The 13,191-nt window shown below is 32.0% G+C and overlaps 2 protein-coding genes across 3 annotated transcripts; both read right to left on the bottom strand.

Moving 5' to 3' along the window:
• Nucleotides 1–913: 913 nt before the first annotated feature.
• On the bottom strand, nt 914–3,872 carry SIS (E3 ubiquitin-protein ligase RLIM-like protein). Of its 2 annotated transcripts, none has more exons than XM_079016966.1 (6): nt 3,647–3,872; nt 2,509–2,551; nt 1,685–1,851; nt 1,475–1,529; nt 1,300–1,363; nt 914–1,137 (listed from the first exon to the last, which is right to left on the bottom strand). In XM_079016966.1, the coding sequence occupies exons 1-5, from the start codon at nt 3,767–3,769 to the stop codon at nt 1,347–1,349; spliced, it is 405 nt and encodes a 134-aa protein (XP_078873092.1). In that variant the 5' UTR covers nt 3,770–3,872; the 3' UTR covers nt 914–1,137; nt 1,300–1,346. The 2 variants fall into 2 exon arrangements, with proteins under 2 accessions (XP_078873092.1, XP_078873091.1); XM_079016965.1 differs by having other exon boundaries at nt 1,475–1,532; nt 3,647–3,868.
• Nucleotides 3,873–8,035: 4,163 nt separating this feature from the next.
• On the bottom strand, nt 8,036–10,406 carry LOC145070425 (proteasome inhibitor-like protein). The gene is made up of 8 exons (XM_079017369.1): nt 10,075–10,406; nt 9,690–9,861; nt 9,315–9,461; nt 8,992–9,084; nt 8,811–8,891; nt 8,637–8,668; nt 8,479–8,542; nt 8,036–8,381 (listed from the first exon to the last, which is right to left on the bottom strand). Exons 1-8 carry the CDS (start codon nt 10,247–10,249, stop codon nt 8,231–8,233), a joined length of 915 nt encoding a protein of 304 aa, XP_078873495.1. The 5' UTR covers nt 10,250–10,406; the 3' UTR covers nt 8,036–8,230.
• Between the last annotated feature and the right edge of the window lie 2,785 nt (nt 10,407–13,191).

The following is a 13,191-nucleotide window of genomic DNA, read 5'->3' as shown; positions in this document are numbered from 1 at the left end:
GGACAAAAACTTAATTGCATTATCCCTTCTTATCCCGAATATTATTTAGTTCAGTCTCTTGGCCAGTATACACAAAAATCAAGATTCTCAAAACACGACCTTTAATTTGTTTGTTTTGTATGATACTTTTAGCATTCAATTCGTTTATTCAGTTGGCGTTCCTTATTTATGTTTCATTAATTTTCTATCTTAAAATCTTATTTTTATGGAGAAAAATCATTAAGTAGTGATAGGATGAAAATATACAATTAAAAAATATATTAATTAAAACTTATTTAACATTTTCACAAGATGATCAGTAACTTCTCATTCACATTTACGTCAGTATTAGCACATATATTATGAAGATATATTCGTAGATAAGCTTGGAGTCTTGATTTCTTATTTAGGTAATGATTATATATCTCCCCCTGCCCCACTAACGTCCATCCAACATGTATGTGGGTATATCATATATGTATGCTTGTGCTTTTACAAAAGCATTACACAATATTCTATTTAACTTAATTTGCATCCAAGTTTTTATATATATTCTTTTCACATATCAAAATGGCTACATGTAACTTGATTAAGAGCAGAATAGGAAACAAGACAATAGAGAAGAAACACAAGAGAATGGATATAAAGCTGTACTTACGTCACGAATACATAAAAAGCGACTCCACCTTGTACACACTACATTACCATACGTTGAGAATAAAATTGTCATGATATTTCGATTTATTGTTTATAGTTACTGAAAATAAACTGGAGAACTTTAAATAGATTATAGATTAAAAAAAAAACTTTATCCTTCTATCACTTATATATTCTTTTTGTTTGGAATCGATAGTAACCTTATTCATACGTCCAGCTAATCAAAAATCAATTGTTGTAACGATTTACACAAGAATCATGATCGAAACATTTAAGATGTCAAACAAGCATAACCACCAATAACATTCCGAACGTCAAGCAAATATTTACAGCATAAAGTTTTAGATCACAAACCCCTTCAGTGTCACCTTTAACAGACAACATTATTCTATGTAAAAAGAAAAAAAGACATGGCGTTATTATATATAAAATAAGAAAACGAAAAACACAAAATAGCCTTTCTCTTCTCGTGCTATCTTTTTCTTTGAGTTTCAAAATATCCTGCAAGCAAGAAGAATATAGAACGAATGAATTATTGATGTCTAATGACTTACTAGTTTGAAATTAAGGTTTAGAAAGTCAACATGTAACTCTATTTTATATCATATGCTCAAATTAAATAAAAGTAACGACTATTTAGGACCATTAAAGGACAAACTTTACCTAGTAACGCCAATTTCATTTTCCATAAAGGTAGTCGTGCAAACTAGCTAGTAATAAAGTGATCCTGAATTATTCACAAAAACAATAATATAAGTTATCAGTATACATTCAGACGCTTTTTATAAAACACAAATGCTTTAAAAAGTTATTAAGCAATTGAAAGGTTTTAGCTTACCCTGCCACCAGTTACCTCTTGAGGCACGTCCATCATCTTCTCCTTCTTGGTTGTACTGCTGCGAATAACAAACATTTTGAAAATTTGTCACAACAAAAAACATAACTTTCTAATTAAAATTACAAATCTGTCCACAGTTGTGTTCATAATACATTCTAAATCCTTCTTTAGAACCCAATAAAAAAGGTATGATTATATATGGTCACTTACTGTTGAATGTCCCGAGGTGTTTTTGGTACTTGTAGGATTGGTGTAGATATCTTGTCCACCATAGTATATGGAGGAGCTAAGATGACATGGTTGCGATCTTTGTTGCTCATAAAATGGGCTCGTATCTGTTTTTGGATTCAGACTTTTGTCTTCTTTGTCCAAAGAGTCTGAATTGAGCGAATTATAACAATTTGAGACTTTTTTAAATGCATAAAGAGTTGCTAATGAAGTGAGAAGATGATGTTTTATTTTATTTATTTTGTAAAAATGTGTAGCGTCATTAGTGAAGGATTTGTAATATTCATGTAAAAGTAAGAACCCTAAAGCAATGACAAACTATCCAAAAGATGTTTGGCCAATTTTGTTTAAAAGTTTATCTGTAATCGGTCTAATTTGCAAAAGTATAGATAAATATTAGCTAAAAATGAATAAATCATTTAAAATGTTTTTATGTGTTTTCAACCTCTTAAATTATTATAAATCTTAAAAGAATCTGTTATTCAAAGATAATATATATTAGTTAATATTTCAAAATAAAGATAATGTTAATTAACAACGCTAGAAAATGTACACAATTGTTTTGACACCCAATTTTGATCCATCTACCTGTGTAGTTTAAAAATTGGTTCGTTTTGAACTTTTAAAACCAAAATGCATACTTTTTAACTCCATGTGTTATATGGTTTCTTAAAGAACATTTTACAATTACTTAACTCTATACATGCTACAGATGAAGAAAAATGGTTACATATCACATGAATTCACATGTCCTCAAATACTAGCTTGATATATAATCCAAGATACTATTATATTTATGTTCGAACCTCGTTTGATTGCAAAATCATATTTCTTCTCGGTTCCTTGAGCCTGAAAAGAAAATAACAATAACAATAACAAATTGTAACAAAAAATATATTTCGTTATAGAAAAACAAATTGTATTTATATAAAATTTTAGAGAAAAAATTCATTTAAAGTTTGAAGTGTTTGAATAAAAACAAAAAGATAATTTTGTTTTAACTTAAACATGTAATTATTTAATTGCCCTTTTTGTTTTAACATATAACTATTCATCTAAGTTCTATTTCAACAATTTAAACAATTAGAGAACTAAAAAGTAATAAATTGAGAAACTTATTCTTGAAATGTATCTACCAATTAAAAAACCATATTTCATTTGTAAAATGGAAAAGTGAAGTTACCTACAAAGCCAAGTAGCTTTTTGGACCTGGGTCCATGTTTTCCACAGAAATTGTCAATGGAATGCGCTGTTCGTTTGAAAAATATTTAAAATTACCAACTTCTTAAAAGATATACTATTTTTCTAATATTTTAAGAAAAATAATATCTTTTTCTTAGTATCAATAATTAAAGGTTCACTTTGAACTACTGAAATATATTTAAAAATCTGTCAATGTTTCCATTAAACTATTTTATCAGATAAATGTAATTTTATTTAAGATTAATGTCATAAAAATGCAAGAAATTATTTGTTTTTTCTTATAAATAATTGAATATGTTTTATTACTATAATTAATAATTTAACTAATAACCAACATTTTTTTCAATTTATTTTCAGAAGGTCAAAAGTTTTTGTTCAGTTCTCTCCTACACCAGAAACAACCAAAAATGTCAAAATCCTCAAACATATCTCAATTTAAACAAACAAGCTATCAATGGCTTAAAAAGCTTGTTTTCAGACTTTAAGGTATTTCTTCAAGAAATCAAGCACCTGGTAGACGTTATTTAATTCTCAAGCAGAATTCACGTTTAGTTTACAAAATTAATCTAAATTGCTTTTCAGATTCAAATAATTCGGCATAATTAATCACCAACTCTTCCGATCAAATCATTAAACAGTAACTGGATAATACCAAATCTTCATACCATTCATCCTAACAATAACATAAAGCAAAAGTAATCAAGTAACACAACAATCGTAGAACAAAACATTCGAACATACCTTTGAAGGCGGAGGGAAAATGGAATGGAAGAGACCAGTAGAAGATGAAGCAGATGACTCCTTTGATCCGAAAAGCTCAGTAGTGAAGGAAGACGAAGAACTGTGTTGTTTTTTTCCTTCCATTACCAAAAACAAAAGCAAAAAAAAAAAAAAAAAAGGAAAATTTGAAGCAAAAAAAAAAGCAAGAGAAGAGGAGAAGAACACGTGAAAGGAGGGAGGGGAACTGAAACCGTTAGCCTCCCATGATAATTTATAGACTCTTTGACATACAACTCTTAATTCAAAACGTACAAGTATAACTTTGAATTTTTGAAACACTTTATGTTTATCCTTTTCTACTATTTTATTCGAAATAACAAACCGACGAATTTTATTTTTTTAAAGAAATTGCTAATGTTAATTAGGCCATGTTTGGTATAAGTTAGTTGTTAGTCTATAAAAACTTACCTTTGATAAAAACTAGAAGATAAATAAAATAATATTTAGAAGAATATATTTTTAAGTAAGAATATATTTTGAAATTTAAAAACAAAAGACTTGAAAATTTAGTTTAAGTTGTGTTCTAAAAAAATGTAATATAATTTTTTTTGGTTTAACAGACACAAGAATATTGAAAATTCAAAGAATAAGTTAGTTTAACATACCAAATAGAATTATTGCATGGCATAAATATTCATATCATAACTTAAATTGAATAATTCTGTAAGTAAATACTTTGACTTATTTAAATTCTATGTTTGGTGGAAAAACACAGAGGCATGAATTGTAGCTTTTTCAAATTTAACAATTGATATGTTGCATTTGCATTTTGCGGTTTTCTGTTGGAATCATGGTGCAACGTGTCAAAAATCATAGCACTTATCCGTCTCCAAGATTGGCCCACAAGAAGATTAACCAATAATTGACTGCCACGGTTACAACAGTAGATCATAACAAACCCCATGTTCCTTAACTTCCTCACAAGACACAACTCAATTTGGATATTGCCGCTTTAAATCCGAGCTTATCCGTTCTTTTAATAGTTTTAAATGAAAGACTACGATACTTTTTTTCTTTTATAAATATATTCAATCGTTTGCTAAAATGATGAGAAATAAAAGTGTAATAAAGTTATATTTAAAATATAACTTAAAATCTAGCGGATAAAAATATTATTTATTAAAATTAGTTTATATATTAGTTGGCAATTATTAAATGACATACATAACATACAAAAATTGTTTCCTTAGTATAATAAAATTAATTTATATATTAGTTGGCAATTATTAAATGCCGTACAATAACATACAAAAATTGTTTCCGTAGTATAAGCATTATCTTAAAAACCGGTTGGAACCTGGCGATTGAACTGGTTGGAACATGAACTAGATAAATAATGGTTCAATATTCATATGTTCTATATTTATTTCCAAATCGGAACAAACCTGTTGGTTTTTACAGAAACTCGGTTGGAACTTAGCGATTGAACTGGTTGGAACGTGAACCCGATAAATGAATGGTTCAATATTCATTGGTTTTATATTTATTTCTGAATCGAAACAAACCTACTGGTTTTATAGAAACTCAGTTGAACCGGTTAAGTTAAACTTGTTGAACATGTTAAATTGAATAAAAACACATTAAAAAATAATTTGCATACTAAAGTTTGGTGTTTTTTTTATTTCTTTAAATAAAAAACATATGATAAATATTATAAATTTTTTTGATGCGTTTGTATTCATCTAAAACTATATTTTGTATCGGTATATTTTATTTTCTTTTTGATGTACGTGGATTGATGTAAAACGTATGGTTATGTGTCATGTTAATGTATTTGGATTGATCTAACTTGTTTTTATGTGTATTTTTAATGTTTGAACTTGCAGCTATCAATTTCTTGATTTATGTATGTATGTATATGTAGGAAAATAGGAAAATAAATAAAAATTATAGAAACCGGTAGACCCGGAAGTCGAACCGGTCACCATACCGTTTCAACAAAAAATCGGTTGTTAAAATATTTAATATAAGATGTTAGACAAACATAAAAAATTTCCATTCTATTAGTATATATTAACATCAGCAGCAAAATATATTAAAATAATAATAGATTTTTAAATAACCTAAATTGCGCCCATTAAACTCCAAAACATGAAAGAATAATAAATTTCAAACAATAATGAAGAAAACTATATAAACTCGCTGAGGCATAAGAATAGTTTTTTTCTAAATTATCTTATAAGTTATTTATGAAACTCAAAAGCAAAAATATCTTGTTTGAAACAAATGTTGTTATGATGCTTAGTTATCGGAAATGGAGCATAAGTTGAATGTTGTTATGAACTTATGATGTTCAATTTGATCATTTATAAAAAACGAAATTTTACTGTCACTTAACTATTATAATTTATAATTTAGGTAAATGATTTATAACATTAACCGAATTTCTTCCGCATAAACAGTTTAGTTTTCTAAACGTCTTACCATTGAATTTGTTTATGATTTTCAAAGAATACCGCGGTCAAGATAAATTTTCTGACGAGCACTATGAATTTTCCGATCAATATGAACACACACCCAGAAATATGGGCTCAAACAAACACACACTTATCAACACACATGGAAATCTGATTTTTTTTTTTTTTTTTTTTGTTAAGGGGTTCTTGAAATCTACTTCATGCACCGAACTCATAGACATATGGAAATCTTTTTAGGGTCCTTGAAAACGGTGCACCCATTTTTTAGAAAAAAAAAAAGGAAAAGAGATTTATCAAACACTTGAATCATGTGATTCATGATCGGTGCACCCATTTTTTAGAAAAAAAAAAAAAAAGAAAGAAAGATTTATCAAACACTTGAATACATGTGATTCATGTGTTTGGAAAGCTTTTGGGTTTGTTTTTTAACAAGCATATATATAGGGGATGTTTGCTTATTTGCTTATTATGGTGGGAATAAATATTTTTTTTAAGATGTGTTTGGATTAGCTTATTACGGTGAGAATAAACAATAAGCAATAAGCATTCCCCCCTTGTTTATTAAAATCAATTTATTTAGCTTATTCCTACCGCAATAAGCTGATTTTTAAATACTCTTATCCAAACACTTAAATTTGCTTATTGCTTTGAGATTAAGTAATAAGCAATAAACAGCCTATTTTTTCCCTATCCAAACACCCCCATACTATCTTGTTCTTGTGAAATCCCAAAATCGATTGTGAGTTTGTTCTTGTTCTTGTAAAATCCCATAAACGAAAGCCCTAAAGAACGATTTCAAATTTGTTCTTAGAATGACGCAAACTCATGAATCTAGATTTGATGTGTGGGTCTTCTTGGTATCGAATTTGCTGTTTGAACTCAAGAACAAAAGAAATCTAGGCTTAATCCTAGAGTCTTTGTTGTTTGAACTCAAGAACGCATGAAAACACATTCATGAACACACACAATCATGAATCTAAAATTGTGTTCCAGATATGATGTAAACGTTCTTGGTATTAATTTTGGTGTTTGAACTCAAGAACAAAGGAACAAAGGAAATTTGGGCTTAACCCTTGAGTTTTTGCCTTTTTGGTATGTGTGTATGTTTACTAAACAAGAAACTCAAACACATAAACCGTGAAAACTCAAGAAAAAAAATAGTTAAAGTTCAAGAACTTTTTGATGCATTTCTATCTAGAAATCGAACAATCTTGTGTTTTTTGTGTGTATATTTTCATGTAAAATCATCAGAAAATTCATTTTGGCTGGAGACTTGCAAGAAAAGATGATGGTACACTTGTATATAAAATTCATTTTGTGTGGAAAAATATGTTTTACGCCCAATACCCAATCATAATATATTTTGAACACTAAACGAGTTCAGGATATTTTGAACACTAAACAAGGTCAATAGTAAAAATATACGATAACTGAATACTCCCTCCGTCCCAAAATTATAGTCCATCTTTTATTTTTGGTTTGTCCCAAAATAATAATCCACCCCTTTATTATTATTACTTAACCAACTAAACATTTAATAAAACACTAAATGTAAAATAAAGACAAAAATGTTATTTTATTAAATAAAGTTATGGTAATTAATGTTTTTTTTTAATCTGTATGTTTTTTGTCTGTAAACAATAATATTAGGTAAGGAGGAAGTAAATAAATAAAAAATGACTAAATATGTTATACAAAACAAAATTCTATAAACTTACAGGTCATTATCTCTATCTCTATAATTAATATACAACTTGTTTTAACCATTTAAAACAAAGATATTTCAGACACTGTCGAAATCAAATGAAACTATTCCTAAATATACACAACTACGAGGGGCAACATGTTTAAAGAAAGGTCAAAACAGGTCTAGCAGCTAGAAACGGGTAGATTTAAAAATAAATCAAAAAGAGTAATTGGTTAAAACTGATAATACGCTGAAACATAACTGCATACAAATTAGTAAAAAACAAAAACAAACTATCGTTCTGTTGCATAATTCATAAACAAGGGATTTCCACTTCGTTACAAAGTACGTATATACCAAAGGGAACAAGAACATTGCAAAAAAAAATTAAAATTTATAAACCAAGAAAAGACGATAAAACCCTTCCAAGATCATTCCCTTTTATATGAAATCTGAATCATTCCCAAAGTGCTCCAAATCTGGATGGGTCCCACCTGGTGGCCTACGTGGGTTCCTAGCAAACCTATTCGGCTCGAACCCAGGAACATCTGGTGGACCAAATGGATCAAACCGTGCACCAGGTGGCACACCCCTGTTCCAAAATCCAACAATCAATTAATCAATTCTTCCATAAATAATACAAAATATATTATAAATAAATCAAAAAAAAAAAAAAAAAGAGCACTCACGGTTGTCCTCCTGGGAAACCCATTGGTCCACCAATACCACCAAAAAATCTTGGATCATTTGGCCCTGAATGATCATGATAATGATTTAATGATATGTAATAATATAAATATTGAATAATATAATGCATGATTCATGATAAAAAGCATAAAATCCATACCAACAAGCATTCCACCATCTCCAAAACCACCCCTGTATATAAACTGAATCTAAGATCTAATTTTCGCAACTGGGAGTTTTATTAAAAAAAAAAATATATATATATATATATATATATATATATATATATATATATATATATATATATATATATATAAAAAAAAGAATCTTGAACCTTGTAGGGTACATTCCTGCACCAGGTTGTGGATAAAGATCACCCCCACCAATGCTAGGATAAACAGGAGGCATAACTACCCTGGCATTTTAGTAAATAAACATTAGGAAATGATCAAATGATCATTCATATTTAAAGCAATATATGATAGTAAAACTTTAATTATCAACAACATAAATACCCTGAAGGATGATAAGGAGCACGAGGATCTTGAAGTCCAAACGGGCCAGTTCTAGGCTGATCGTTATCATTGTCTTGAATGCTTTGCTTAGAACTACAAAAAAATAAATAAATAAATAAAATAAAATAAGTTCAATTTATAGAGAAGACACTAATTAATATGGGTAAAAGTGTAGAATATTAGTATATCAAGTTTTGAAGGTCATGAATAAGTGACTTTAACAGCACCATGCCAATTCATGGATGACAGAGTAGTTTATAAAGTAAAAGAAAATTTGTAAACTGCATTACTTTTGAGGAACATGGACTACTTAGTAGTTTTACCTTGTAGTTGCATTGGATGTGCTTGCTGTTGAAGAACCATTCAATTTGGAAATGACATCTTTGTTGATGCAATTCACAAGATTACCCAAGTTTTTATACTGTGAACTGTATTTGGTGTCATCACTTTCACCAATGAAATCATCAATTCTGCAAGGAAGAGACACCAGTTAGGTACATGTCAGCTATTGAAACAAATGCAACAATCATTGGGCGTGAAAATTCAGAATATGCTTTGAAAAACATCTATTAGCATGAACGTTTGAAAAAGAACTGAAGTAATAATAGCATGCTAGCTAATGGCAGAATTCAAGATGTAAATTTGGATGAAGACGATATAAGCAAGTCTTCCCAAACACATATAGACAAAGTGCTTACTTGATCTCGACATGAGTGGGATTGGATGAACCTGCAGCTAAAGCGTCCACAAGCAACTGGTTGTTCATGGTAAGGCACTTAACAAGCACTTTCTTGGAAGACACTTCAGGGCTCGAGTAAACAAAAGCATAATTGTCTTCAACTTCATTCCACCCCTCAATCTCTGCTTCATCTAAAGCAACAGAAACAGGATACAAAAATTAGAAACGCAGAGTGAACGCTTGTGATCATGTTTTTTGTGCTTTGACATCGGAACTCCAACTGATGTTACTCAAATTCCAATTTGCAACCTAAAATTCTATGCTAAGCTGGCTTCCTTTTGTTATGAATCAAAACCCTGATACATTAAAACACATAATAACAAATTAAAATACAAACAGGGTACCAGAAACGGTAGCGTCAAGAGCGTCGTCGGTAAATGCCGGGGGACCGGTGGCGTTGAGATTGTAACCACTTGCCAGGAAGATCGAGTGTATAGCAAATGCAATTTTATCAGCTGAGTTCCGAAACTTAGGTCGTGAAGCCCTTATCACCGCCAGAACGGATTGCTCAGTCGCCATGTTTGGAGTTTTTTAATGTTCAATTACAACAGAAACTCGCTTCAAGAACTAAGGTGATACAGTTTACTTGCCGGAAAGAAGACTTACCGATCGCCGGACGTTACAGAGAAGGATTTCTTCTTGGAAAAGTTAAAGTTCAGCCCCAATTAAAGGCGATCACCCGGAAGTCGGCAAAACTAATGTCCTAACGCATTTGGGTCATTGTATGGCCCAATTGTTAGCCCATTGAAATGCAATTATTAGACCAGCACCGATAGACCTCTAAAACAATCATTTTCACTCTAATCAATATTCAAATGTCACATCATTTTAGTATTTGGTTCATTTTTTATATTAGTATTTGGTTATTTTTTACATCAAATATAGAATATAGAGGCCAAGAATGAAAGACTCTAAAAACATTATTTTAGAGAGGTTGGTTGGAATGAATTCATAAAAATGTTAAACCATCTTTATTTTTATGTTTATGATTGGAAAAGCTCTTAGACGGTTTTTTTATTATTTTTTGCCTATCATGTCATTTTTTTCTTCTTTTATTTTCACTCACTAAAAGCTAGGGGTGTTTGTGGAAATTTTTTTTAATTAATTTCTTTTAAATAAAAGTAATTAATTTTTATAATTTATAATACTTTTTAAATGAATAATAAACATATAATTAATTAAAAATAAAAACCACTTTATTAATTAAAATAAAAAATACATAATAAACTAAAGATTTAAATAACTAGAAAAAACTAAAAACTCAAATTCCTATATCAATGCCATTGAGTAAAAAAAATTAATTTTCTATGTATTACCGTTTTTAACGGTTAGAATGAAAAAAAAAACCATCTGTCAATAAGAGGAAGAGAAAGACTACGGCAACCCATCCCCCCACCTCCTCCCCAGACCACAGTTCCTGTAGTCCCGTTGCGTTGTTCCGTTGAGCAGGAAAGGGTCCCGCACGGCTTCCCTCAAGCACTCCGGTCGGTCTTACTAGGATAAGTAAAGGATATGGTCACCACCAACCCACTATAAAAGTATTCTCATACCATTCAATCATCTTCACTACATGTTCTTTAATGGTTACCACTCCACCAACCCACTAGAAAAGTATATGGGTTCCATACTAGGGTGGAGTACGACAGGTTCTGATGGATGAGGCTCACAAGTCGAAGTTTTCCATCCATCCTGGGGAGACGAATATGTATCGGGATCTTCGCCCTGATTACTGGTGGCCCTGCATGAAGCAGGACGTAGCATGGTATGTGGAGCAGTGATTGACCTGTAGGAAGGTCAAGGCCTAGCACCAACGACCTCATGGCAAGATGCAACCGTTGGATATTCCCGTGTGGAAATGGGTAGACATCACCATGGATTTCATCACCAAGCTTCCCAGGACTGCGCATGGAGTAGATTCGATATGGGTCATCGTGGATCGATTGACCAAGAGTGTTCATTTCATCCCAATCCAGGAGAGCATATCGCCTGAGAAGCTAGCTGAGAGCTACGTTCACGAGGTGGTGGCACGTGATGGAGTGCCCGTTTCGATGGTGTCAGACCGAGATGTTCGTTTCACTTCCAGATTGTGGAAGCGGTTCCTCGACGAGATGGGTACTCGTCTCCACTTCAGCACCGATTTCCACCCTCAGACGGATGGGTAAAGCGAGAGGACGACTCAGACTCTCGAGGACATGTTGCGCGCATGTGTTTTGGATTTCAATGGTAGTTGGGATACGTATCCTCCATTAGCGTAATTTTCGTATAACAACAGTTATCACGCCAGCATAGATCGACCTCCCTTCGAGATGCTCTACGGGAGGATGTGTAGGACCCCAATCTATTGGATCGAGGTCGGACAGAGGGTCATGGGGTGTATTGAGGTAGTACTCAAGACCACTGAGAGGATCCAGCATGTCCGGAACAGGCTCCATACTGCTCAAAGACGGCATAAAAGCTATGCCGACAAGTGTCGTTCAGACTTGGAGTTTCAGGTAGGCGAAATGGTCCTCCTGAAGGTGACAATGGCAATATGTGAACAATATAACATTTTCACATGTTATAGCCGGTGACAATCGCAATATGTGAACATATAAAACAAGTTAAATGGCCAAATGTGTACAAAAATAAAGAAGTTACCTAAATGTGAACAAAGTGACAAAGATGATTTGTAACGTCCGACTCGACGATTAAATAAGAATTATTCATATTTGTTAAGTGACTCGACGAGTTGGAGGCCCCAAACTCGTCGAGTAAGAATTGGATATGTTGGACGCGGGACTTGAAGCCTACTCGATGACTCGAGGAGCCTCGACTCGACGATTAGGTCTGCCAGAGTGAAACCCTAATTTTAAGGGTTTGCACCCTATTTAAAGGCCTTAACACCCCCATTGTGGCATCCCTCGTTGCATCCCTTAGTCCAGAAAACCCTAATTCGAAACCCTAACCCATTTTGAGTGTTCTTGAGCCATTGTTAGGTACTTTTGGTGAAATCGAAGCTTGAGAAGAAGAAGCCTGGGGGTTCAAGAGGAAGCAAGTGGATCCAGAGTTTGGGCTCCATTTCTAACTCACTTGAGGTATAAAGTTTATACCTTGTCCATTCATCTATTAGATCTCTTTTTGGAGTAGTTTAGGGCTTTAAGGAGCCATTTTTGGAACCATTCATGAATGCAAGCATGTCTTGGGATATTGACTTTAGATATCGAAATGTTGAGGGGCTCCATGACATAAAGGTGCCAACTTTATAGCCATGAGAGTCCCATGCAACTCGTGAACCTCATTTTAGGGCCTTTTAAGCTAAATAACCTATGCATGAACGTAAAGTTTGTAACTTTACGTGTTATATCGACCCTAGGAGGCTAGATCTACGTTTTGGATGCATTAAGCCCGACTAAAATCGACTGTATGGATTTTGACTTTGGGGAACTCGACGAGTCGTTCTTAGGACTAGGCAAGTTGGATCG

The sequence above is a fragment of the Lactuca serriola genome, chromosome 8 (assembly GCF_051521515.1).
Source record: "Lactuca serriola cultivar US96UC23 chromosome 8, Lser_US96UC23_V15, whole genome shotgun sequence".
NCBI lineage: Eukaryota > Viridiplantae > Streptophyta > Magnoliopsida > Asterales > Asteraceae > Lactuca > Lactuca serriola.
Note: the sequence above shows the minus strand (reverse complement) of the source record. Positions and strands in the feature narration are given on the sequence as shown.

Coding starts and splice junctions, on each gene's coding strand:
- SIS (XM_079016965.1), bottom strand. CDS start 3,769: ATGGAAGGAAAAAAACAACACAGTTCTTCGTCTTCCTTCACTACTGAG. Junction 1,852..2,508: donor TGATTTTGCAATCAAACGAG/GTTCGAACATAA, acceptor CGCTCAATTCAG/ACTCTTTGGACAAAGAAGAC. Junction 1,533..1,684: donor ACACCTCGGGACATTCAACA/GTAAGTGACCAT, acceptor TGTTATTCGCAG/CAGTACAACCAAGAAGGAGA.
- LOC145070425 (XM_079017369.1), bottom strand. CDS start 10,249: ATGGCGACTGAGCAATCCGTTCTGGCGGTGATAAGGGCTTCACGACCT. Junction 9,862..10,074: donor TCTTGACGCTACCGTTTCTG/GTACCCTGTTTG, acceptor CTGTTGCTTTAG/ATGAAGCAGAGATTGAGGGG. Junction 8,669..8,810: donor GCAGGAATGTACCCTACAAG/GTTCAAGATTCT, acceptor GTTTATATACAG/GGGTGGTTTTGGAGATGGTG.